Consider the following 21,799-nt stretch of genomic DNA (forward strand, 5'->3'; position numbering starts at 1 on the left):
GTACAGTGCAATGACATGTAATGCGCCGCTCGCAGCCGAGACGGACATTCTCGCTCCCTTGAACAAAATTCCATTCCTTCCTTCTTTCTCACTATCGTTTTCTCATCTCCTTGCCGGACAACAACCATTCCTTTTCGGCGTCCAAACGGAACTCCAATGAGCATGAGCATTTCGAAGCACACACTTTCAGTCCAGCGAGCGACCGGTGCCAGTAAAAATGTCTCGTTGGGTTGTTGCGCTGTGGACGGTTGATCTTCGGCTCGATCGGAGCCGGATGAACTCCTCCAGCGACGTCATCGTCACCGATTGCTGGCTGTGTGCGTGTGCGTGCGCCCGAAGGAGGAGAAGAAGGTGGAAGAAGAAAAAGCTTTCGCTGTGTGTAGGGTTTCCGCAGCAACCGCACCATCGCCTTCTGGCATTCCTGGCTTTCAAACGGTGGTGGCCTCGAAGATGGAATAGCTCGGACTCGGGGCGGCTCGGAAAGTGTCACGGTCCTGCGGAAAACTGTGCGACCGACGGTGACGGCAGCACCAGCAGCAGTTGTGGTGCGAAAAAAAGGGCCGTAAGAAAAAGGTAAAGTCGCGAGGCCAGCGCTTTAATCCAGCGAGTTATGTATGTTACAGTTCTTCAGGTGTTTCGTGCAATCGTGGCGTGATGCAGAGAGCATAGTGACAGAGAAAGAAAGAGAGAGGGACAGAGGAATGAGGGTTGGCAGCACCTGGGTGTTTGCGGTTATAGCGTCCTTTGTAACACGTTGACAGTGCTTTTATCGTGTTTAAGTGCATCAAGACGGTGAAGGTGATTCGTGTTTTGTGGAACCCTTTTGTATTTGCTACTCAATTGCCATCAGTGCTGCTTTTGGTCAGGACCTCCACCTCTGCGAGCGAGTGTGATCACCATCAGTAACAGCAGAAGCAGCAGCAGCATCATCAGCAACACCAATACTCCTATTCGAGACGCACTACCACCAATACAAGCACACAAAAAGAAGAAAGATGCAAGGGGGATGGGGGATGGGGGATGGGGGGGGGGGGGAGCTTAATCTGCTCACCACTCGCGCTCAACCAATACGTGATCGTACTGCGCGCGCTCCGCGATCGGCTCGCGTGAACAGGAAAGCTGCCGCTATGTAGCGACAGTCGCGGGCACCCCTTTGGGGCTCGCCTGCCTGGCCTGTCCGTTTGTTTATGTGAAATTGTTGGAATTCCAGAAAGCCCGTGCGCGTCTCGCACCACCGCCCCTCGTCTGCAGGCTACCCTTGCACCACAAGAGTCACATCATCATCATCATCATCATCATCATCGAGTGGTTGGTTGTGGTGTTCGTCGTCGTCGTCGTCGTTGTCGTCGTCGCTCGGGAAAGCAACACCGATGATGCTGTGTTGATCGCTGGCGATGATCATCGAGTCCGGTGCGTCCGGCCCGGTGGGATGGTGAAAAGCAAAAATTACACCAACCGATCTCGCGACGACGACGACGACAACGACGTGTTGTGTTCTGGTTTTACAATTCACCTGCGCCGTCTTTACCCATTTCTCTATCGCTCGCGCTCACTGTTGTCTCGCCAGCGTGCACATTTTCATCGGCAACGGCTTCGTCGGGGCTTTATGGGAGGGCGTAGAGCGACCGTAGAATCACGGGAAGGGGTTTTAATGCCCGGCCCGGGCCCGCTGCCGGGAAATAGTGGCACGATCGATTGCAGCATTCTTTCTCGACATTGTTTGGTTGCTACAAATGCGGAAGGGGAGGGGGGGGATTGTGGACCGGTACTCCATGGATCGATCGAGTTAATTACTTACTGTGAATTTGTGATTGGAAGTGTAATTAAATGTGGTTCCGTGTGTACCGCCAAAAAGTTCATGATGATAAATGCACTGTTCATTGCATTGTCTTTTCAGTGCCTTTCGTGATTCGTGATCCGTTGCCATTACGTTGCTGTCGCGCCGTAGAAGAAGAAGAAGAAGAAGTGGTGTTGATCATTGTCCATCAAGCAACAAGTACTAAACGATCTGATAACGTGTCCGTGTGTGTGCGTGTCTATTCAGTGATGATCCATTTGTGCAGCTACAGCTGTGGAAAGGTTAGTCCTGGCGAAAGTACGTTTAGTGCGGTGTCGAACAGGGACAGAACAGTGTCAGAGACGCAGTTCCGATCCGGTGGAATGCGCTACGGAAATGTCATCCCAACACTACAAGCAACGAGCGCAACGCATCATAAATTTCGCAATTAAAACCAAACCCCCCCTCTCAACAAAAAAAAAAACAACAAATGTTTCCGGCAATATGCATATCGGGTTCGGTTTCCGCGATCGTGCGGATGGTGGACATTCCATTTTCGATCTGTCACACACTACGCCGTGAAACCGGATCGTACCCACCCGTCCACCTCCGATCCACGTCCTGGTTTTCTTGCTTTTTTTCTCTTCTTTTCTCTTGCCCTGAAATGTCTTCTCCCACATCCGCTCTGAAATGCTCATCTCGCGCCTTTGTCGATTTGCATTGAATGAAAATGCTAATGAAATCGCGTTTGGGCGCTGATCATGGCGACTGCTACAACGTCGTGCATCGCATCGCCGTCTGCCTGTATGCCTGTGTGTGTGTGTGATCATCTATGTTTCTACGATATGTCCCGCTCGTCGTCCCGTAACGCCGAACGCTCAACCGAGATCGATCCGTTCGGTGTGATTGGAACTTTCTCGCTTCGATCGGCTTGCTCACTCCATCTCCACCCGGTCCGGGCTTCGGTGTGCGACGGATGAATGATCAACCTTAGCCTCTAGAACACTCTAGGCTCCCTAGGGTTTACGTCATAATCGCATTTTTTCGCATTTTTACAAGGCTTCTTACGCATTTGGTGCACCCGATCGAGGTTCGTCGCTTATTCGAGGAAGTCTTTCGTCTGGTGATGTGGAACCGCAGGCAGCTGTCACCTCTGCGCTCTCTCCGCTAGGTGACTCCGGTGGGAATGAACCCTCGTTTCGTTTCGTGCGATTTTACGATGGCTTCTTACGCGCGTTGGAATCGGAATGTTCGATTACCGCCGGAGCGGTTTATAATGCTGTGGCGATGCTGCCAACAGAATACTAATGCGCTCAAGTGCGCTCTGCACACATGTTCACGCGTAGCAATTGCGCTGCTATTGTGTAATGCGTGCCGATCACCATCACTGGACTGTATTTGCGATGGTGAAAATGCTTGTTTTCATCAGTAAACGAGCGTGGGAATCTGGTTTCCGCTTTTCCTTTTCGAACACATTAACGTTGAACAGGCACGCGGTTGTTTCACCGGCTCGGGTGTTCCGGTAGCGACAGCTTCTGCGTGCAGCGAGTTGAAGTAATTTATGATTATGCCGCATAACGTATGCTAATTAAATGCGGAGCGCGAAGAGACATCCCGGGGCGATAATGCGCTCGGACTGTCGTTCAATTGTTTTTTCTACGCTGCAAGCAAGCTGCATTCAGTGCAAGTGAGCGTGAGGGGCGCGCCTAGGTCGGGCATGATTTATGATGTCGCTCTCGATGATTCATGCATCGGTTTTTCTGTACGAACGCATCGTGTGGTAGCATCAGCAAGTATTTTCCATCATCTAGGGAAGAAGACAAAAGGCTCTGCATTCTGCTCCTCTTCAACTAGCAGCTTAAAGTAGTGTCAAAAGACTCAACTGAACTAATGACAACTTAGTTGATGTTCTGTATCTAGTCTAGTGAAACAGAATTAGTGACTATAAGAGTTTATTGAGATTATATTAACGGGGCAATATGTTCTAAGTTAAACACCCAAAAGTATGTAATTGACTCGAGGTAATGATTATCGTCCTACGGGAATAGAGAGCAAAGGATCTGTCCCTTTACTGTAGCTCGTAGCTTAACGAAGTTTTAAAAAAAAGTCAGATATAATGATATCGTCAAAAGTTCAACATCTTCTAGTGAAGAAGAATGGGATCTACACAATATCTCCTATATCCAGACTTATAGATTTCTGCCGAGAAATTAACATAATTTGGTGCAAAATGAATACAGTGCCATACATTTTTGTTCACTATTCATTAGATTTTGCTCATATCATATAAAAAATTGTGGACATAGGGGAAAAAGTTTTAAAAGTTTAATGCTGATCCTTCTCTTTCCCCAAATCTTTTTTTAGAACTACCTACAGAACATTACACTCTCAACTACTCCCTACTCCGGATCGCACGAACCATTGCGGCGCACTGAATGAACATCCGGCCGGTCCTTCAAGGCCCACGTACGCACGATCATGGCCGAATTCTTACCCCTATGTGACGTGCTGTTCAACGTGATCTCGCTGGCCGGTTACTTCTGTGACGTCGTGTTCGACGTGGTGCTCGGTTATGCCCTTTACGAGCGCCAAAAGTTTGCCTACTTTACCGCCGTCATAGTGATCGTCTCGTTCTCGCTGGTCATCTCACAGGTAAGTACAGATAGAGATCGGATCGTATCGAACACACCGTTCTACTACACGGAACCTGCCTTTCTTCTTCCTCCTTTGCAGATCGTTTCCATCCGCTGGTATCTGAATAAAAGGAAAATCCGGAATGCAACGGCATCGACCGCTGGACCGCCAGGTGATGACACACCGGGTGGCACAGCCCCCGGTGCCAACAGTCTCGAGAAGAAAAAGAAAAAGTCAACCGGCGGTGGTCTTGGTGGATTGGCCGGTGCCGGTACCGACCGATCGGCCCAATACAGCCGGTACATCGTGCTGGCACTGCACGTGACGCAACTGGGCGTTCTGTGGCGCTACGCCAAGCTGTTCGTTCCGGTCGATCTGCGGCACGTGAAGCACGAGGTGCGCGATCTCTGTATGCTCCGGTTGGTGCACGCGTTTTGTGAGGCCGCTCCAATGCTACTACTCCAGCTCTACGTACTGGTGAACCTGCAAAGTGAAGCGCAACTCAGCGCCCTAAAACTGAAGACACTAGGGCATCATCATCTCCTGCCAGCCGGTGCCGGCGCGTCGACGGCCCTCGTCCAGCAGACCAACCTCGTCGAGCAGCAACAGAAAACGTTCCGCGATCTCAACATGGTCTCGGCTACGTTATCGCTGTTCAGCGTTTGCTGGGCACTGGCCAGCTTCAGCAAGAACGTGCGGCTCCAGAACGTCCACCGGTTGGTGCTGACGTGGCTCGGTGTAATCTTTCAGTTCCTGTGGCGCCTCGGTACGGTCATATCGCGCGTCATCTCGCTCACCGTGTACGCCTCCGTCTACAGCCACTGGGTGTTCCTGGTCATCAGTGAGTGTTTCGTGGTATTTCGGCGAATCCGATCACCACTTAACCGGAGTTCCCTTTACCTTTCCGTGCTCCACAGTACTCCACTGGTTCTCGATGTTTCTGTGGTTGATCTCGCCGAAAAACGTGTTCCATGGGGAGCGCATCTCGCGCCTCAAGAAGACCACCCTCGGCGGTCTGATTGCGTTCGTGTACATCTTCGCCTACATCAATCTGCAGGAAGTGCGCCATCGGCAGAAAATGGTAAGACGCCCTCAAGCTCAGCTCGAATCGTAGGATCAGCTCAAGCAACTCACTTCTGTGGGTCATTCCTCACTTCCAGCTCACCTTCTACGTGGTAATGCTCATGGAGAACTGTCTGCTCGTCTGCCTGTGGATGGTGGGTGTGTGGCCGAACCGGCCGGACGGCTGGTACATGATACCGGTGTCGGTGCTGTGCAGCTTCGCGGCCGGACTCTTCTTTATGGTCGTCTACTATCGGTACTTCCATGTACGGCGGCTTGGCTATGAGGCGGGTGGTCGTCTGGCCGAAAAGTGTTCCGCCCATTGCCCCGACGGATGCCGGTGCCCGATCAGTCACGAGGGGAATGGTCTCGATGGTGGCGCTGGTGGCACCGGCGGTGGCCATGTTGGTGGCAAGCTAACCAATGGTGGCATAGGAAACGGTGGAGTAGGCGGTGGCTGTGGACAGAAGTATCCGCACGCCATTCCGGGTGTGTTTAACTGCCGCTTTTCGAATCCAGTCAATGCGGCCACTAAACGGAAGAAGAAGAAACCGACCACGTTTGTGCCGCCACCGAATCTGGGCGTGACGGCGGCGAACGGTGTTGCGAACGGTGGTGGTACTGCGGGTAGTGCCATCGATCAGTACAGTTTAAACCAGCACCAGCACCATCTTCAGCAACATCAGCAGCACCACCAGCACCAGCAACAACACCAACAACAACAGCACCAGCAACAGCAGCAACAGCAGCAGCATTTGCTGCATCAACAATTTCAACAGCATCAGCAAATGCAACATCAGCATCATCAGCAACAGCACTCGCAGCAGCAGCAGCAGCAGCAACAACAACAGCATCAACCGCAGCTCAGCACCAGCAACAGCAACAGTACGCACTCGATGGGCCCGATGGCGATACCGTTCTGGCGCCGGCCACTGCCCCGTTCGCATACCGGTGGCTCGAGCGAGAACGAGGGTAGCAGCGTCGGTTCGCGGGTCAACATCCAGCAGAAGCTGCTCGAAAAGAAGCAAAAACAGTTGGCCGAACTGAAGATCATCGAGGAGGAGATCAAGCAGGGTAAGCTCGGTGGTCCGGGGGCCGGTGCAACCGGTACGCTGAGCTCCGGTGACGATGGCAAAACGACGCTACCCCGGCAACCGATACCGCGTGCCAAGAAGCACATCGATCTCGATCCGATCGAGTGGCGCACCTCGAGCCCCGATATGGCCGAGATCGTGGCGAACAAATCGTTCAACGACCTAAACCTGCTGCTCGCCGCCAACCTGGACGATGTGAACGGGCTCGGCAAGTTCAGCAGCAACTACGATCCGATCTACAACAGTTTCGGGCTGAACGGGATCAACATTTCCGCGTTGGTGAACCTGAAAGGCAACGGCGGTGCGTCAGCAGCAGCAGCAGCAGCAGCAGCGGTGGCGGCAGCGGCCGCAGTTTCGTCGGCAGGTCCGACTCCGACCCTCGTCGATGGCCGTGACTGTCAACCGCCGACCAGCAGTGTGCTGCAGGGTGCCCGCAATATGTCCCCGATATCGTCGCAAATATCCGCCACCGAAAGCAATTCGCTGACTCGGCACCATCCGCAGGTACCGGTGGTACCGCGTTCGAAGATGATCCTGCCCGGTAACATTCCCCGGAATCCGTTCGCCGAGAACTATCGAGGCAATTTCGTTAACCTGTACGCCGATGCGGCGGCCAATGGGAATGCCTCAGCGGTAACCATCGGAACGTCCACCGGCACCTGTCAAGTGAATGGTGGTGGTGGTGCGGGTAATGGAAGTGGGACGACGGTCCGGGCACCATCGATTAGCCCCCGGACGACGGAGATTGCACAATCGAACCGAGCCATCCTGTACGATGCCCACGGGCGACTCTACGCCGATGCGAACCATCCACGGCAGGTTTCGGGCACGTACAGTAACAGCAATGCGGACAACGCCGGTAATACCGACAATCTACCGTTCCCGTACAATGTGGTACCACCGCCGAGGAGCAAGCTGGATAGCCGTGGGACACCGAGTACACCGGCCCAATCCGGTTCGGCTAGTGGTAGTGCGAACAATACGAATAGCAGCAACAAATCGGCCAGGACGGCGACTACGGCCACTATGGTAGCTGTGGCCGCTTGCGTTGGAGGGGTTACGAGCGGTGGAACAGTGTCGAACCAGTCTGTCGGACCTTCGGTAGCGATCAACAATCTGAACAACACCAAACGCCAGAATATGCAGCGGGCCAAGACGCCGGAGATACTGCTGGCCCCACACTATCTCGAGAACTCGCGCATCTACTTCGATTGGGTGGCCCGTGAGGCGGCCAACTTTAGGTAAGCTAGCAAGCCGTCCTCGACTAGGACTTAATTATTACTGGTGCTACAAACGGCGAGGGGTTTTGGACAGCCACAGAAGATAACGTCCATGTCGGAAGTTCAGACAGGACAGGACACCGACAGAGTCTCATAACTATAATTCCGTGTTGTTTTGTCTTGTCCATCGTCTTTTCTGAAATACGGGGCCAAAAATCTATCTGAATCCTTGTATAGAACGCAGAGTAAAGGGGTTCTACAAGATTCAGAGGCGTATATCAGAACTGACAGCCTTTAGCGTTCCTTCGGAACCTCATCTGATCCTCTATGGAATCGTCTATTCCCTAAGATAGGTCCCAAATATTACGTCGGTGTATAGGGAGAATATTTTGTAATCAGTATTCAACGCAGTAATGCACCTATATTGCCCACTCACCTCCTTCGCTCCCGTCTCAGGACAATCGATCAATTTGTAATGACCATTGCTTCCATTCCAATAGGTTACAGGATACGGACCGGGACCATCATCCAGTGGAGAGCAGTGGCGATGAAAATCTAGACAACTCAGCCTGTGACGATGGCCATACGGGACACCATCGGATACCGTCCGACATTGATAGTCAGGTATTACGATTTTTTCGGAGTAATTATGTGTTCCAGGGATCAGATGATCTGAGTGTCTGCTTGGCTTTCTCCTAGGTTTCACTGCCTCGCTCGTATACGTTGCCTCGCGAGTTCAAGTACTACCGTCGAAACAAGGGTCGTAAGGTAAAGAACGAACACTTTATCGCCAGCACCAACAGCAGCGATGGTGATGTGGATAGTGGTGATGACAACGAATCGGAGCGGCTCTCGTCGAACCTATCGTCGAGTTCCCAGCGACGACAGAAGAATGCGACTCCCTGCAACAATCTCGTTGTCGTCGGTTCCGGGCAGCATCACGTGGTGTCTATGCAATCGGCAACGACCCAACAACAGCAACAACAGCAGCACGTTAATCCACATCAGCGCTTGAACAATCTGAACAAAGCCGGTGCTGCGGCCGCCTTACTGTCACAATCGGGAGTCGTCGGTCTGAAGGACTCTGGCAGTAGTTCGGTGGCACACCAGCTGTACGGTGGACATGGTGGTTCCCCGAGTAATACTCTGCTGACGGCCGGTGGACGTCAATCGCTGAACGCTACCCCTCAGAACCTGCATCATCAACCGCTTACGGGACAGCAAGGACAAGGAGGAGGCAATTACAACCTGCGTACTGCCAGTCCGGGCGCTATGCCGGTGCTACCACCGAACGGCGCGCCTGGACCATTGGCGGCGAAGGTTGCGGTGCACAACCTCGATCTGATTAGTGGCGTCGAAGCACTAGCCGGGGGTAATGGCGGTGCTATGATACCACCATACCATGGCGGTGGCGGTGGTGGTGGTGGTGGTGGCGGCGGCAGTCGTCCGATGCGTTTCCGTATGTACGGTGGCACCAAGAATGGTATGGTGCGACACGAGACGAAGTTGTAGAGAGCGCGGTCTTTTAGTTAGGTAGATTATTTATTTTACTTAGAAGTGAAGTGTACTGAGTGTAACGATTCGATGCGGTTGCCTCTCTTCAACATCTCTCTCCCTTGTTGAAGTATACTCTTCGTTTGTCCGCTTCGTTTTCGTCCTTGTCTGACCCCGCGTGACTCCGAAATGCAGACTAATAATTTTGTGATATAATTTAACCCGTGCCGCGTAACGTACCGGAGTAACAGCTGGAGCAGACATTTTCTAGGATTTAGTTTAGTGAAAGTGGATGCGAGAAGGAATTTTATTAACTACCCTAACTCCCAGACTGCCAAACGTGGCAGCCATTTTTGTGCTGCGCGATTTTTTATTTTAATGTCCGCTATTTTAAATTATGAGTCCCCAGGAGTGAGCGTTGCGTCGGTCTGGCGCCGGTGCTTGCAGAAAATAGGCGTATGTGCTTAGAATAAACATGAAAAATGATCCTTTTTTAAACATCCACGAGTCACGCATGCTATCGAGCTTGCCGATCACCAAGTTATCGGATCTATCTGGAAAAGAGAAACCGACGTTGTCCGAGGACATCCGAACGAACGAACGAAGACACCTTAAATGAGTTACTGAAAAGAATTCAAACACACGGTCTACAACAATTTGGTCCGAAAATCCCCCGTTCAGGAAGCGATCGCACGCCCCAGGCTGATGCTGGCCAACTCCGGCAATGATCAGCAAGAGCGGGCTGACGGACCGAATGCAGTGGCGGGTTAGTGAGGAGGTCACGTCCACTTTGCTGAGAAAAATCCCCTTTCAGCAGGATTTTCCCTCATTTTCCACGATTTTCTCCACGTATTTTCCAACATGAAACTCAAGCAAGCTTCAGCTTGAGCTCAGCTTCAGCACGGCTTTTGTAAACGTAAATCTACAGTGATGGTCGATAAGGTATAAGCATTTGGCCCAAAAATAAAGAAAAAGAAAAAAAAGGAAAAAGCGAAGAAGAACGAGAAATCGAGATCGAAATCGGGAACAAAAAGGCTAGCAAAAAAACCTTCCATTTCTCTTTCGGAAAACACGGCACAGCACATCCGGCAAAGGAAAGGTGTTTTGTCGCGTATCCCCGGTGGGTTCGGAGTGTGGAGTGTGGATACTTTTGCCTTTTGCGCTTTTGCCGCCATCATCTCCGTCACGAGGATTTCACGGTAGACGACGCGGCGACCCCCGGATCAGCGATTTACCTCGTGTGAGGCGGTCCAATCCGTTCAATCGGCTGCCGCCGGAAGCAACCTGCGACTACCTGGACGGAGTGTGCACTAATCTCGCAGCAAGTGATGGGTGGCAGGTGTTGAGCGGATCTTTGGCCTTTCCGGGCCACGCCGCGCAAGTGAAATCGTGAGTCGATAACGAGAAGAAACGAGGCCGCTATCTTGCCCCCGCCGCCTGGAAGGATCGCACAGGACAGCACACCGGGAAAGTGCGAAGTTTTGCCCTTCCCGTTTCCAAATCCCGGCCATCCGGGCGATCCCGATCTCAGCTTCAAACGAGGCGCAGGATGGCGGAGAACGCAGGGCCGGTGAAACCGGTGCTGATGGTGGCGCCCCTCCAGCAACAGCCTGTGGCCCCTGCCCCAGCAGGACAGCCACCATCGGTCGCCTCATCGCCCGCTACGCCAGCTGCACACATCCTCTCGGAATCGGACGATTTCACGGACAACTCAGCAGAGGTAAGCGGGCTGGCCTATGTGGTGGCCAGGGGGAGGGAGAGGTGTTTCTCGGTGGCAAAGAAGCTGGGAAGGGTTGCACAACGCAGCATAAACAAACTTGACCTTTTTGCAACCGTGCAATATGCATGTTTAACCTTCCGCTCGGGTGACACCACGGTCGGAGGCATTCCTGGCATATTTCGCTGCAATCGCATCTCCAAGCCTGCTACATACGCCACCTGAGTAATATCCGGCTCGGAGAGAGATGATGAACGATGGAATAATTTAGCTGCAGCAGCAGGCCGCGTGTGCGTTTTCCCCTTTTCGTTTGCTCGTTGCCCCCCTTTTGCTGCCTGTTTCGGTCCTTTGCTTTCCGCCTATGACGGGCGCTTGGGCGGTGGTTCCGGTTAAATAAACAACATTAACGTTTAAGCTACTTTCGTGCACACCGTTGCGACGTGCTGGCAAAAGAAAATCCGCCCCGTGTACCACCGGGAACTGGGATGGTGGAAAGCCAGCGAAGAAACGAGACGAAGTCGTAAAGGTAGCCGAACGGGGCATATACTATCGTGCGTCGCGAGAATAGGAAATCAAGGTATTGACGGTGGTGGGAGGGGTGGGTGGTCGGTGCCGCATGCGGAATAACAAAGATGAACGGGACGAACGAGAGAGAGAAGGGTTGAAAGGAAAAAGTGGCAACGGAGTGTCCGGCCAGTGCCTCCCCACTCTTAACTATTAATTTGATCGTTCACCGTTGGAGACTAGCAGAGGAAGAGCAACGAAGAGAAAACCGCAAAATCCGTGGATCTATACTGCTACCGCTCTCGGAATGTGCGTGGAGGAAGGTGGTGAAAAATCGAAAATTTCTCCTCCTGATCGGTTTAGGGTTCGCGTGCGTGGATCGAGGCACACTTCGAAGACGGAGCAGGCGGTTTTGCTGTGGCGCGTTAATCGCCGGTGCACATGCCAGCATCAGCAGCAGGCTATGCAATAATGCAGCGCACGCTTCGCGCTGCTCCCTTTTGAAAGGGAACGGTTTTCGGATGAATGACGGTGTGAGGCTGGGGATTGCACGGTGGCTTGCTTCGGTCTCTAAATTAACGCATTTCTCTCACTTGAATTTTCTTTTGTAGAACAACACGCGGGAAGCGAACCAGGAGGATACAACCTCGCAGCAGAGTGGAGTGGCCGCGGTTGAGTCGGAGTACGATACGGCCTCGGATTCACCATCGGACGGTGAAGAGGAGGACTACGATGAAGAGGAAAGCGGCGGAGAGGAGGAAGAAGACGAGGATGATGAGGACGATGGTACCGATGAGGAGGTGGAAGACGAGGACGAAGAAGAGGACGATGACGATGTGATCGAGGTGCGGGATTACGAGCAACAGGGAGGCCCTGGCCAGACCGATGGCATACCGGATGCCGGACAGGAAGGTGACGGGCGGCGGAAGGTGGACGATGATGAGGATCGTAGCAACCCGCAATACATCCCCAAGAAGGGTACATTCTACGAGCACGATGATCGAACGGCCGAAACAGATCCGGAAGAGGACGGAGAGCGGCTGGAAGGAGATGAACAACGTTCGAAACGTGACGGTGATCTAGATGATGGTGGTGGTGGTGGTGGAACCGGTGGAGCAGATCATCATGGAGGAATGGGTAGTGGATCCGGTGGTCTAGGAGGCGGTGGATCACTCGGTGGTGGTGGTAATGGTCCCGGAGGTTATGGCGGAGAGCGGCGAGGCTCGGAAAAGGGAGGCAGCAGTGCGTTGAAGGGAAGGAAGAAGTGGCAAGCTTCGACCGATCGTTGGACGCACGATCGGTTCGATGAGAGCGAGCAGGCACCGAAGTCACGGGCTGAGCTCGTGTGCGCTTACGGTTATGACATCCGTAGCGAAGATGGACCACCGAAGGCACGCCGGAAACGACGGTACGCTCGCGGACCCAACCAGTACACGCGGAACTGGGAGGACGAGGATGCGTACCAGAAGTCCTCGAATGCCGAGCATCAGCGCCACAAGAAGGTGTTGCCACCACCACGGCCAGAGGAGTTCCCCGAGCTGGGTCCCAACGGTGCCGCCAAAGGTGGCCGAACTGGTGGACGGCTGCGAGCCACTGGAGGTCCGAAGAGCAATACTGGATCGCGGCAACCGATTGGTTCCGAGTCGTCGAACCGGTCAGTACGATCGTCAGGCAACGAGCATCGTGCAAATGCTCGAACGGAACGAGCAAGATCGGGCGATTGGGGCTCGGAACGAGACAGATACGGTGGTGGTGGTGAAGCAGAACGAGATAGCGCACGTGGTGACTATGAAGGTGGCGATGGTTTGCGACATCGAAACAGCGACGAACATCGTGCGGCCCGGCATAGCTACCATAACAAGGAGAACAAGCTGGCCGGTGGACGCAATGGTGGTAGTGGCGGTCCTAAGGAGAAGGATAGTTACAAGGTGATCAATTCGCTGCAGTTCAAGAACCAGGCACGCATCAAAACGACACCAGAAGGCAGTAGCGTTGGTGCAGGGGATGCCATATCAGGACCGCAGCAGACTGGTCCTGGTGTTGGTGCTGGTGGTGGCGGCGGCGGCGGCGGCGATGGAGGAAGTCCGGTCATGCATAGCCAGAGTGCTGGCGCTCTATCGGGAAGCAGTAACAGCAACAAGATGCAGATGACTACCAATGGTCCGAAGGTTGCCCACGGGGGTAAAGTATCGAACGATCGTACGTATGGCGGCGAACAGCCAACAGCGCAAATGGGGCGTGCGAATGTTGTAACCACATCGGCATCGCTCGGATCGGTGCCTTCATCGGCAGGGGGCGGTCAGCAGCAACACTACGCCCATGGACCATCGAACGCTCCAATGCAGCAGCGGGAACATCAGCCGTCCTCTCAGAAGCATGCCTCTTCGCTAAAGTCTCAGGGATACCTTGAGGAGGAGCATTCGAAGTACGGGAACGTATACCAGGGAGCTGGCACGAAGGATGTTAACAGTCGGCAGCATCATCCTTCCGCTGGTGGTGGTAGTGGTGGTAATGTTCCATTGGTCCCGGTCAACAATATGGCTTCGGCGGGCACTCATCAACGCTCGCAGATCTCACCACGAGCGATCGTGTCACAGAACACCCCCCCAGGAGGACCTCAGCAAGCGCCTTCGATTGCGATGCAGATGCATTATCAGCAACAGCAGCAGCAGCAGCAGCAACCACAAGGTGGCTCATATGGTGTAGCTCAACAAGGTGGACCAATTCCACCGACTCATACCATGCAGCAGCTACCACCTCCGCAGCAGCAGCAGCAGCAGCAACAACAACAACCGTTGTTGGCACAGGAACCAAACCTCAATCGTTCGAAGCGATACTCCACGCAACGACAACGGGCTCAACTGGAGAACATGAACCTCGCCATGCAGCAAGCATCTCTTCATGATCATCAGCAACAGCAGCAGCAACAACAACAACAACAGCAGCAGCAGCAACAGCAACAGCAGCAGCAGCAGTTGTTACAACATCAGCAGATGTTGCAGCATCAGCAGCAACAGGAGCAGATGCAGCAAAAGCAACAGAAGCAATCCTACCAGCAGCCGCAATCCCTCCCACAATCGGCACCCGGTGCCGGTTTGCCCATGACCCTACAGGCCGCTGACTATCATCTGCAGCAGCAACAACAGCAGCAACAGCAACAGCAACAGAATGCGGTGGTCTCTGTGAAGGCGCAACAACAGCCACCACCACCTTCAGCCGTACAAACGCCTCACTATCATCAACCGACGGCGGTTTACTACACGAACGCAGCGCCCACGAATGGTCCTCCGGGTCCTGGCGATTACGTCACGGCCGGACCACCACCTCCCCAGGCACAACAACCGTTGGCCCAACCGCCACCACAAGCTCAGCCCCAGTACGTGCCGGCACCGTATGTTGCCACCGCGGGTGGTCATGGACCCGGGCAGGGTGGTGGCGGTTATCTACAGGGTCCACCGGTAGCTCCACCCACTACCGCTTACCTAACCGGGCACCCGGCACAACCTAGTCCTTCCGTTGGTCCACCGCAACCACCGCAACCCGGTGGTGGTAGCGTTCCGGTTGGTGCAGCACCGCCTCCGCCAACAATGAACTACGTGCCGACGTTGGGACCGCCACCGCAGCCGACGGCTGCCCCTGTCGCTCCAGGCCAGTATCCTGCCACCGCCGCTTATCCGACCTTCCAGCCAGCGTACGGACAGGGTGGACCGGTTGCCGTACCACCGGTAGGTGTAGCCGGTGCACCACCTCCTCCATCCGCCCCAGTTGCTGTCCCTGGTGGACCGCCACCGCCTACAGCCCTCTATCAACCGGCCGGAGGCATTACGTACTATGCTCCGCAAACGCAGACACAAGCCCCGCGACCGCTACCCACTGGAAGGCGTCCGACGGCTGCCATCCCGATTCTTGCCCCACCGGACCGTAAACCGGCCACCACCGGCAATTCTCAGACGGGAACGGCCACTGCAGCCGGTAAGACGGCTACCAGTACGACCGGAACGACCCGTTCGACAACCGGCGGTGCAACGGAGGCTAGCGAAAGCAACGAAGAGGTCGCCGGAGGTACTGCTGGTGGTGCGGCTGCCAGTGGTGGTGGTGGTGGTTCGATAGAACCACAGGGACCCGAATCGAGTGCCGAAAACATTGATCACATCCTAGACAACATGTTCGTGCAGAGACCCGTCTATCAACCACCGTCCCGAAAAAGTCCCTCCCCGGCATTACCGCCGACTGGCAGCGACGCCAACGCTGCCGCCAATGTTGCTGGATCCGAGCTTGGGGATGCCACTGCCCGGTCAAAGGGTACCGAAGGCAGCGTAACGGAATTGGCTGGCGAAAGCATACTCGGTGACTCGGGAAAGGTAAAGGACAGTACTACAGGAAAGATAACAAGTAATGGCTCGATAACGGTCCCGTACCTTTACTTTCAGAAGCTGTCACTGCAGGACGAGAAGCTGGGGCCGCAGCAGGGAGGAGCATTGAACATGTCGGAACCCGGTAAGGAATCCAACACTGCCGCCAGTGGAACCACGGAGATGATCGCTTCGCATGGGGAAGAATGACGGTATTAAAGGGGCCCGCCGGGGGTGGTTCGGATGAAGGAGGGGGATACCGGATTTAGAATTTTGGGCATACTTCATCCTCCTGTAGCGTGGCGTGGCTCTAGCCCGTCTCCGCTTGGCTTGTGCGAACAAATGCTTGGTTTTGGAGGGAGAAGATCTCTCTAGTTTTTCCTTTTTTTTTTTTTTCATTTGGAATAATTATTTTGCCCGAACGGTTCTCGCGGACCAATCGCGCGGACAGTCGATTAGTAAGTCTATCTTTCTATTTAACAGAAATAACGCTGAGGAGAGGGAAGTTATTAGCTTTCCTATCACGTGTTGCATATTGTGGGCACTCGTTAGACAGTCCAATTGATTGGAAGGTTGTCTAATGAAGTGTGGGGTTTTCCGCTTTTTTATTTACTCTACTCGGAATGGATCGTACGCGTATTCTGTGGTCATACACCCAAAGCGAAACACACGATTCAGGGGAGTGACACGAGAGGCATGATTGTAATTGGAATGATTGCATGTAATGGAACAATTAGCTAGTGATTTCTCTTTATACATATATGTATATGTATACATATGTGCATGTATATACATATATGTATGTATCTATATATTCGAATGCCGTGTATCCGAGGTGCAATGTGTTCATTTTGGAGGTTTAGCATCCCTTCAGAACGGCTCCGCACGCCCAGCAAGCATGCCCGTACTACTTTACGCTGCGATCGATACGCTATTTAGGGTGGCATTAGGCCAACGCGGAATAGATTTTGCCTGGATTTCGACGATTGCGTAGAGCTGTTCAGGAACGAGCCGAACGAATTGTGTAAAGTAACTCATAAAGTGAATTGGAAATAAAGTCAAATAGCTAAAGCACCGCATACGCTCCCGAGACTTGAACCATGATCTGTGAAGCGAGGAAACACCGAACTTTACCGTTTCTCGTAAAATGGTAAGACCATAAAATGCGTTGAACGCTGTTGGTAATGTTAACGATTACGAGATTTACATTTATTTCGATTCTATTCTACCTAATAGGCAGTGTGGCAGAAAGGCGGAGTGGTAACAGATCTAGAAGGAAGGTAAATACTAAGAGAAAACGAAGAAACGATTGCTCCACGCACGGCATCATCAGAGGCGCCTGTGAATCTGTGCCTTATCGGCCAATATCTTGCGCAAAGTTTCCTCCCGCTGTCGAAGGCGTCGCTGCAGTTGCTCAACCTCGAGCTGGAACCGCTGCTGCAAAGCTTGCAATTCACCATCCCGGTGCTGCAGCTGCTCTTGCAGTGCACGGATCGTACGCCAGCTTTCCTGCAGCTGATCCTTCCGTTGCTCCGACCCTTTACCCCAGCTGATCATCGTTTTGAGTCGCTGTTTAAGGATCTCCTTCGATTGTCTCGTGCGCTCGAGCGTCTGCTTGAGGGCTCCATTCTTTCCCATCAGAATCCTGCAAGAGAGTACGGTGGTGTGATGAGAGAAAGAAGGGATTGGTTGGCCGTAGAGTTTGTCTCATCACTCACTCGTTAATTTCTTTCTGGCGCTCGGAAATGCCCAGCTGCTGCCGATAGTTCTGCTGCAGTTGGTCTAATTCGGCTGTCTTTTGTTGTAACTCGCGTCGAATCGTTTCGGTTTCTTCCGTCATCCGTGTGCGATCGGTACTGTGCTGCAACTTGAGCTCTGCAAAGAGTCTGCAAGAGTGAAAGGAAGTGTGTGAATGATCGTGCTCTCGTTGCGTTCGTCGTCGGCTAACATACTTTTGACATTCTTTTAAGCTATCAGCTACTATTTCCGGGTTTTGGTTAAGGTTTCGTAGCATAGTCAGCTCTCCTTTGCTGCGAGCGTACGCTTCCTGAAGTCGCTCAATGTCCAGACACTGAGCTTGTACTGTTAAGATGATGAATGGAAGGTAGGTATAGAAAAAGAGAAGTTGTTGGTGGAGTACTTTAAAAAAACCATATTATGCCATGCTCACCCTTCTGTTCGTAACATTTCAGCACCTCGACGAGCTTTTCCTTCGCTAGATCGGCCCGTTTAGCTTGCACCTCGGCCTTACTTCGCAGCACGCTAACCTGCGCCTGCAGTCGCGTCCTTTCGTCCGTCCAGCCCGTCTGGGACGCACGTACCTCCTCCATTTGGCGCTGCAGAGATTCATTCTCTTCTAGCACCTGCTTCAACTTGCCGGTGAAGGTAACGAGCTCCGTTTCGTATTGCTGTACCAAATCCGTCTTTTCGGCGATCATCTCTTCATACGCGTTCAACAGTGGACCGAGCGTATGCGCATTCACCGATCCCCAGTTAAGATTGTCCTTCACACCGCCATAGGTACTGTCGACAAAGTCAAGCTTCGGTATGTTACCCTGGCCTTCGCGTACCGTATCCTGGTACCGTTCGATCTGCACGTTCAACCGATACACCAGGATTTTCATCATCTTCAAGTCATTCCTAAGGTCGCCATTTTCCTTCGTCAGCAGCTCGGTTGCGGTATCGTTAGCGGCACAGCGTTCACAGCTCTTGGCCTGAGTCGTTTCCAGTGTGTGCAGGTTCTGCACGACCTGCTGGTAGTCCTTCTGTAATCGTTCATGCTCGATCGCGAACTGATTGTTGCATTCGAAGACGGAGGTCAGCTTCTCGACCAGCTTGCCAATTTGTTGCTCTTTCGAACGAAGCGTCCGCTCTAGATGATCGAGCCTCTTATCGGTCGCTGCAGCTGTGCCATTCGGTTTACCCTCCTGTTCGTCATCGTCCGATGCAACAACACCGGCCGTGAGATCATCGACACTTTTGCTGCGACCTACGACGGTTCCAGCGTGCGTCATGGGTAGACCGTGGTCCCGAAGTTTCCGCCGGAGTCCGCGAGTCCGAACCGGCAATCGGCTGCTGCTCTGTTTGACCGCGCCATGGGGCTCCAGACTGTCGGCCGGAACGCGATATAAGCCTCCCATTTGCACCGAAATGGAAGATATATCGGATTGATCGTCAATCAGCTGGGCCAGAATTTGCAGGACCGGTTCTACGTTGCGTCGCTTTGGCAGTCGAAAGGGCATGCTCTGTGGGTGCTCATTTTAAAGGAAGCGCGGTTCTGCTGCAGCTAAATAAAATAAAGAAAGACGATTCATTAACGGCTGCTGTTGGTTGCTGGTTTAAATATCTCCGCGGGACATGCGCGAAAGTTGAGATGGCGCGAGGCTCGTTTTCCCGTTGGAGTGAGCGAGAGACAATCAAAACAAAATATCCCCTCTCCGCCTCACCTACCTCTTCACTATACCTTGCCTAGTGCATTTTTTGAACACGAAAAACTTAATTTTTATCGCACCACTTGCAGTAATCCACTAAAACGCTTATCAAGCTGCGACTTATAAACTACAGCAAACTAAATCGACCATTAGTTGTGGTCGATCCATTGAGGAAAGGTACAAAAATTGGCTCCGAAATCGCAGAACAACTTTCGCTTGAGGCACGCGCCAAACTCCAAAAAGTATTAGGTGGTGCTACATGAACCGTAAATTTATGCGTAAATTTACAAATTAATAGCCGTGGCCACACGGGGCGAAAACCCTAGCGCAAACGAAAAAATTAATGCCAAAACGGTTTCGCTTAACCCTTACACGCTGTCAAACTTTTATACGTCCGCGGACTTTTTCGCTGAACCCTTGACGCTATCAAACACTTTATTTACGAAAATGTAGGTTCTTTTTTGTATTGTTTTTGCATTTTTAATATAAATATAACAGCAACAGCAACAATATCGTTAAAAACTGCAAAATTTATTCGGAAATCAACTTCAGCGGCCAAAACACAGATGAAAACAATACGTTTGACATTTCGGCATAAATTTTCGGGTTTTTACCCCTGCCACACGAAGCGAAAACATTTTGGCATTAATGTGCAAATTTGCGCGCAAATTTTCGCCCCGTGTGGCCACGGCTAATGCCAAAACTTTTACGCCTCGATATGTTTACATGGCCGGGTTGAGCAAATTAAAATCGTTTTTTTTTTTCAGAAAAGGATTGAACACACAAGCAATGATCACACAGTATCGATGTAAACCACAAAAAGAACATATTGCGAGCCCTCCCGTTTGCAAACAGCTTTTACTCTAGGTTTCACGCCCCACCAAGGTACTTTAAATAGACAGGTAGCTTTATGCAGAACAAATCCCCGATCGAATTTTAAATAAAAACTTCAGAGTTTGACATTGGTGGGACTGTGGGATGTTTACTTCGGGAACGCTCTTTTCGGAGCTGTTTTCGCTTTTCCGTGGTATTACGACAGTTAAAATTCACGAAAAGTGGGACGAAAGTTGAAGTTTATGCAAATATTCCCAAAATTCTTCCTGGTATTTCAATATGGTATCAGTCCGTAGGTCTTGCCACCCGGCCTGGAACAAGAGCTAGCTAGCGTTCTTGGACCGTGCTCACTCGCTGTAAAACACAACTCGGTTGCTCGATTGATCTTAAATAGAGAGATGAATCATTTAAACATTCGAAAAAGAGTGAAATCAGGTACTTTCCCTGATAAAACCACTAAACTTGCCCATATCTTCTTTTTCTTCTTCTTGAAGGTAAGTTTCAAGGTTTTGTTGATAAAAAGCGCCCTGCTACAAATGTCAAACAAATTCAAAATGGTGACCTGCCAAAGCGGCTAAGAAACCACCTTCTTATTTAAAACACCTTGCGTTTGATAAGCGATTGACAACCGCGGTTTGATAAGAAAACGGTGCGGGTGGCGAGTGTCAATCAGCGCCTGTAACTTTCTTCGAGGTTAATTAACCCCCCTATTTCCACCAAACAATCGATAATTTGTCCTTTCTCTGTGCTTCTTTAATGGGTTTTCCGCCGGACGGGGGCGGTGGCGACGCGCAAGTGTTGTAGTCATGGAATTGTGAAAAACGGTATCTCGATTTGCTGCTCCAATTCTCGCACCGAAAAGTGCGTCCACGTCGATTATTCTTTGGCGGTAGAATAGTGCGTGTGCTGGTTTTAAGGTTCTCGTGCTGCTCTCCAGATATACCGTTAATTGTTAGGCCGTGGATTTCGTGGTCCACCACCAGAAGTCTCCAAAACGAGAGCAAAGCGATACTCTCGGCCAGAAGAAAGGCCGGAAAGGGAAGAACAACGGTAAAATAGTACATCATCGCTTGTACTGACGCCCCAGGGAAGCCTCAAGGTGAGAGGCAGGAGGCGTGTTGTTTGGTGGCTCCGCTGGTTTTTCCTCCCCATTCGTAACAAACGCCACAGATCGTTGACGCCAGAGGAAGGAAGAAAGGTAGCCGGCAGTGCTTACTACGATTGAATCAAAGTGCACAAACGAGGACTCTGTGGTGTGGTGCGGGTGGGGGTGAATCACGTTGATAAGCCTCCCCCTTCCCGGTGTTGCTGGCCGCCTGCCCGAAAAAAGGACGTTTCCGCTGATGGTTCATTGTTTTGGTCGTTGCACCGTCGATGCGGCGTCGAAGTTATGCTCTCTGCGTTGGCTCCGGAGCACGTGAATCGGTTAATGCTTGCGAGAGGATGCAGCAAAAGAGCGAACGCCCGCTCACCAGCCGATCGATTGCGCAAGACGGACAAAGATGGCACGTAGCAAGCACGAGGAGATGCGTATGAATGAATGAGTAAAAGCGTATCGGCCGGGAGGTCGCTTTTTACGCCAGAGAGGCCGCCCAAAGGAAGCATAGAGGGATGATTCATCAAAATCGTTCACCGCGGCCTCCTTGTTGATGTGCTGGGCTCGTCTTTTGTCTTGCCCCC

The 21,799-nt window shown here is 52.2% G+C and overlaps 5 protein-coding genes across 7 annotated transcripts in view; 4 read left to right on the plus strand and 1 right to left on the minus strand.

The window, feature by feature from the left end:
- LOC125955382 (uncharacterized) overlaps positions 1-4,216 on the plus strand; it is a 43,232-nt gene extending 39,016 nt beyond the window's left edge. Inside the window, exon 3 of the mRNA XM_049686516.1 lies at positions 4,142-4,216. Within this exon, the coding sequence (XP_049542473.1) occupies positions 4,142-4,216 (75 nt within the window). The remainder of the gene's footprint in view (positions 1-4,141) is intronic.
- LOC125957812 (AF4/FMR2 family member lilli-like) lies at positions 459-9,764 on the plus strand. 2 transcript variants are annotated; one of them, XM_049690792.1, is made up of 8 exons: positions 459-573; positions 1,898-2,079; positions 4,142-4,429; positions 4,511-5,252; positions 5,329-5,492; positions 5,572-7,808; positions 8,288-8,411; positions 8,487-9,764. In XM_049690792.1, the coding sequence occupies exons 3-8, from the start codon at positions 4,256-4,258 to the stop codon at positions 9,297-9,299; spliced, it is 4,254 nt and encodes a 1,417-aa protein (XP_049546749.1). In that variant the 5' UTR covers positions 459-573; positions 1,898-2,079; positions 4,142-4,255; the 3' UTR covers positions 9,300-9,764. The 2 variants fall into 2 exon arrangements, with proteins under 2 accessions (XP_049546749.1, XP_049546750.1); XM_049690793.1 differs by lacking the exon at positions 1,898-2,079.
- Positions 9,765-10,271: 507 nt separating this feature from the next.
- LOC125957813 (histone-lysine N-methyltransferase 2D) lies at positions 10,272-16,927 on the plus strand. 2 transcript variants are annotated; one of them, XM_049690794.1, is made up of 3 exons: positions 10,272-11,001; positions 12,114-15,863; positions 15,933-16,927. In XM_049690794.1, exons 1-3 carry the CDS (start codon positions 10,831-10,833, stop codon positions 16,062-16,064), a joined length of 4,053 nt encoding a protein of 1,350 aa, XP_049546751.1. In that variant the 5' UTR covers positions 10,272-10,830; the 3' UTR covers positions 16,065-16,927. The 2 variants fall into 2 exon arrangements, with proteins under 2 accessions (XP_049546751.1, XP_049546752.1); XM_049690795.1 differs by having other exon boundaries at positions 15,936-16,927.
- A 128-nt stretch (positions 16,928-17,055) lies between these two features.
- On the minus strand, positions 17,056-19,574 carry LOC125957830 (protein Cep89 homolog). Its single transcript, XM_049690817.1, has 5 exons — positions 19,318-19,574; positions 18,025-19,140; positions 17,807-17,936; positions 17,573-17,740; positions 17,056-17,499 (listed from the first exon to the last, which is right to left on the minus strand). Exons 2-5 carry the CDS (start codon positions 19,094-19,096, stop codon positions 17,184-17,186), a joined length of 1,686 nt encoding a protein of 561 aa, XP_049546774.1. The 5' UTR covers positions 19,097-19,140; positions 19,318-19,574; the 3' UTR covers positions 17,056-17,183.
- Positions 19,575-20,773: 1,199 nt separating this feature from the next.
- Positions 20,774-21,799, plus strand: part of LOC125957803 (dystonin) — a 164,679-nt gene continuing 163,653 nt past the window's right edge. The window contains exon 1 of the mRNA XM_049690747.1: positions 20,774-20,812. The gene's annotated coding sequence lies outside the window, so the exon portion shown is untranslated. The remainder of the gene's footprint in view (positions 20,813-21,799) is intronic.

This window comes from Anopheles darlingi, chromosome 3, assembly GCF_943734745.1.
Source record: "Anopheles darlingi chromosome 3, idAnoDarlMG_H_01, whole genome shotgun sequence".
Taxonomy (NCBI): domain Eukaryota; kingdom Metazoa; phylum Arthropoda; class Insecta; order Diptera; family Culicidae; genus Anopheles; species Anopheles darlingi.

Excerpts from the sequence above, each read along its gene's own strand:
- LOC125957812 (XM_049690792.1), top strand. The coding sequence starts at position 4,256 with ATGGCCGAATTCTTACCCCTATGTGACGTGCTGTTCAACGTGATCTCG. Across the intron at positions 5,493-5,571 it reads TGCGCCATCGGCAGAAAATG|CTCACCTTCTACGTGGTAAT; the intron begins GTAAGACGCCCT and ends CCTCACTTCCAG. Across the intron at positions 7,809-8,287 it reads CGTGAGGCGGCCAACTTTAG|GTTACAGGATACGGACCGGG; the intron begins GTAAGCTAGCAA and ends CCATTCCAATAG.
- LOC125957813 (XM_049690794.1), top strand. The coding sequence starts at position 10,831 with ATGGCGGAGAACGCAGGGCCGGTGAAACCGGTGCTGATGGTGGCGCCC. Across the intron at positions 11,002-12,113 it reads TCACGGACAACTCAGCAGAG|AACAACACGCGGGAAGCGAA; the intron begins GTAAGCGGGCTG and ends TTTCTTTTGTAG. Across the intron at positions 15,864-15,932 it reads TACTCGGTGACTCGGGAAAG|AAGCTGTCACTGCAGGACGA; the intron begins GTAAAGGACAGT and ends CTTTACTTTCAG.
- LOC125957830 (XM_049690817.1), bottom strand. The coding sequence starts at position 19,096 with ATGCCCTTTCGACTGCCAAAGCGACGCAACGTAGAACCGGTCCTGCAA. Across the intron at positions 17,937-18,024 it reads GAAATGTTACGAACAGAAGG|TACAAGCTCAGTGTCTGGAC; the intron begins GTGAGCATGGCA and ends TCATCTTAACAG. Across the intron at positions 17,500-17,572 it reads CGCCAGAAAGAAATTAACGA|GATTCTGATGGGAAAGAATG; the intron begins GTGAGTGATGAG and ends ACTCTCTTGCAG.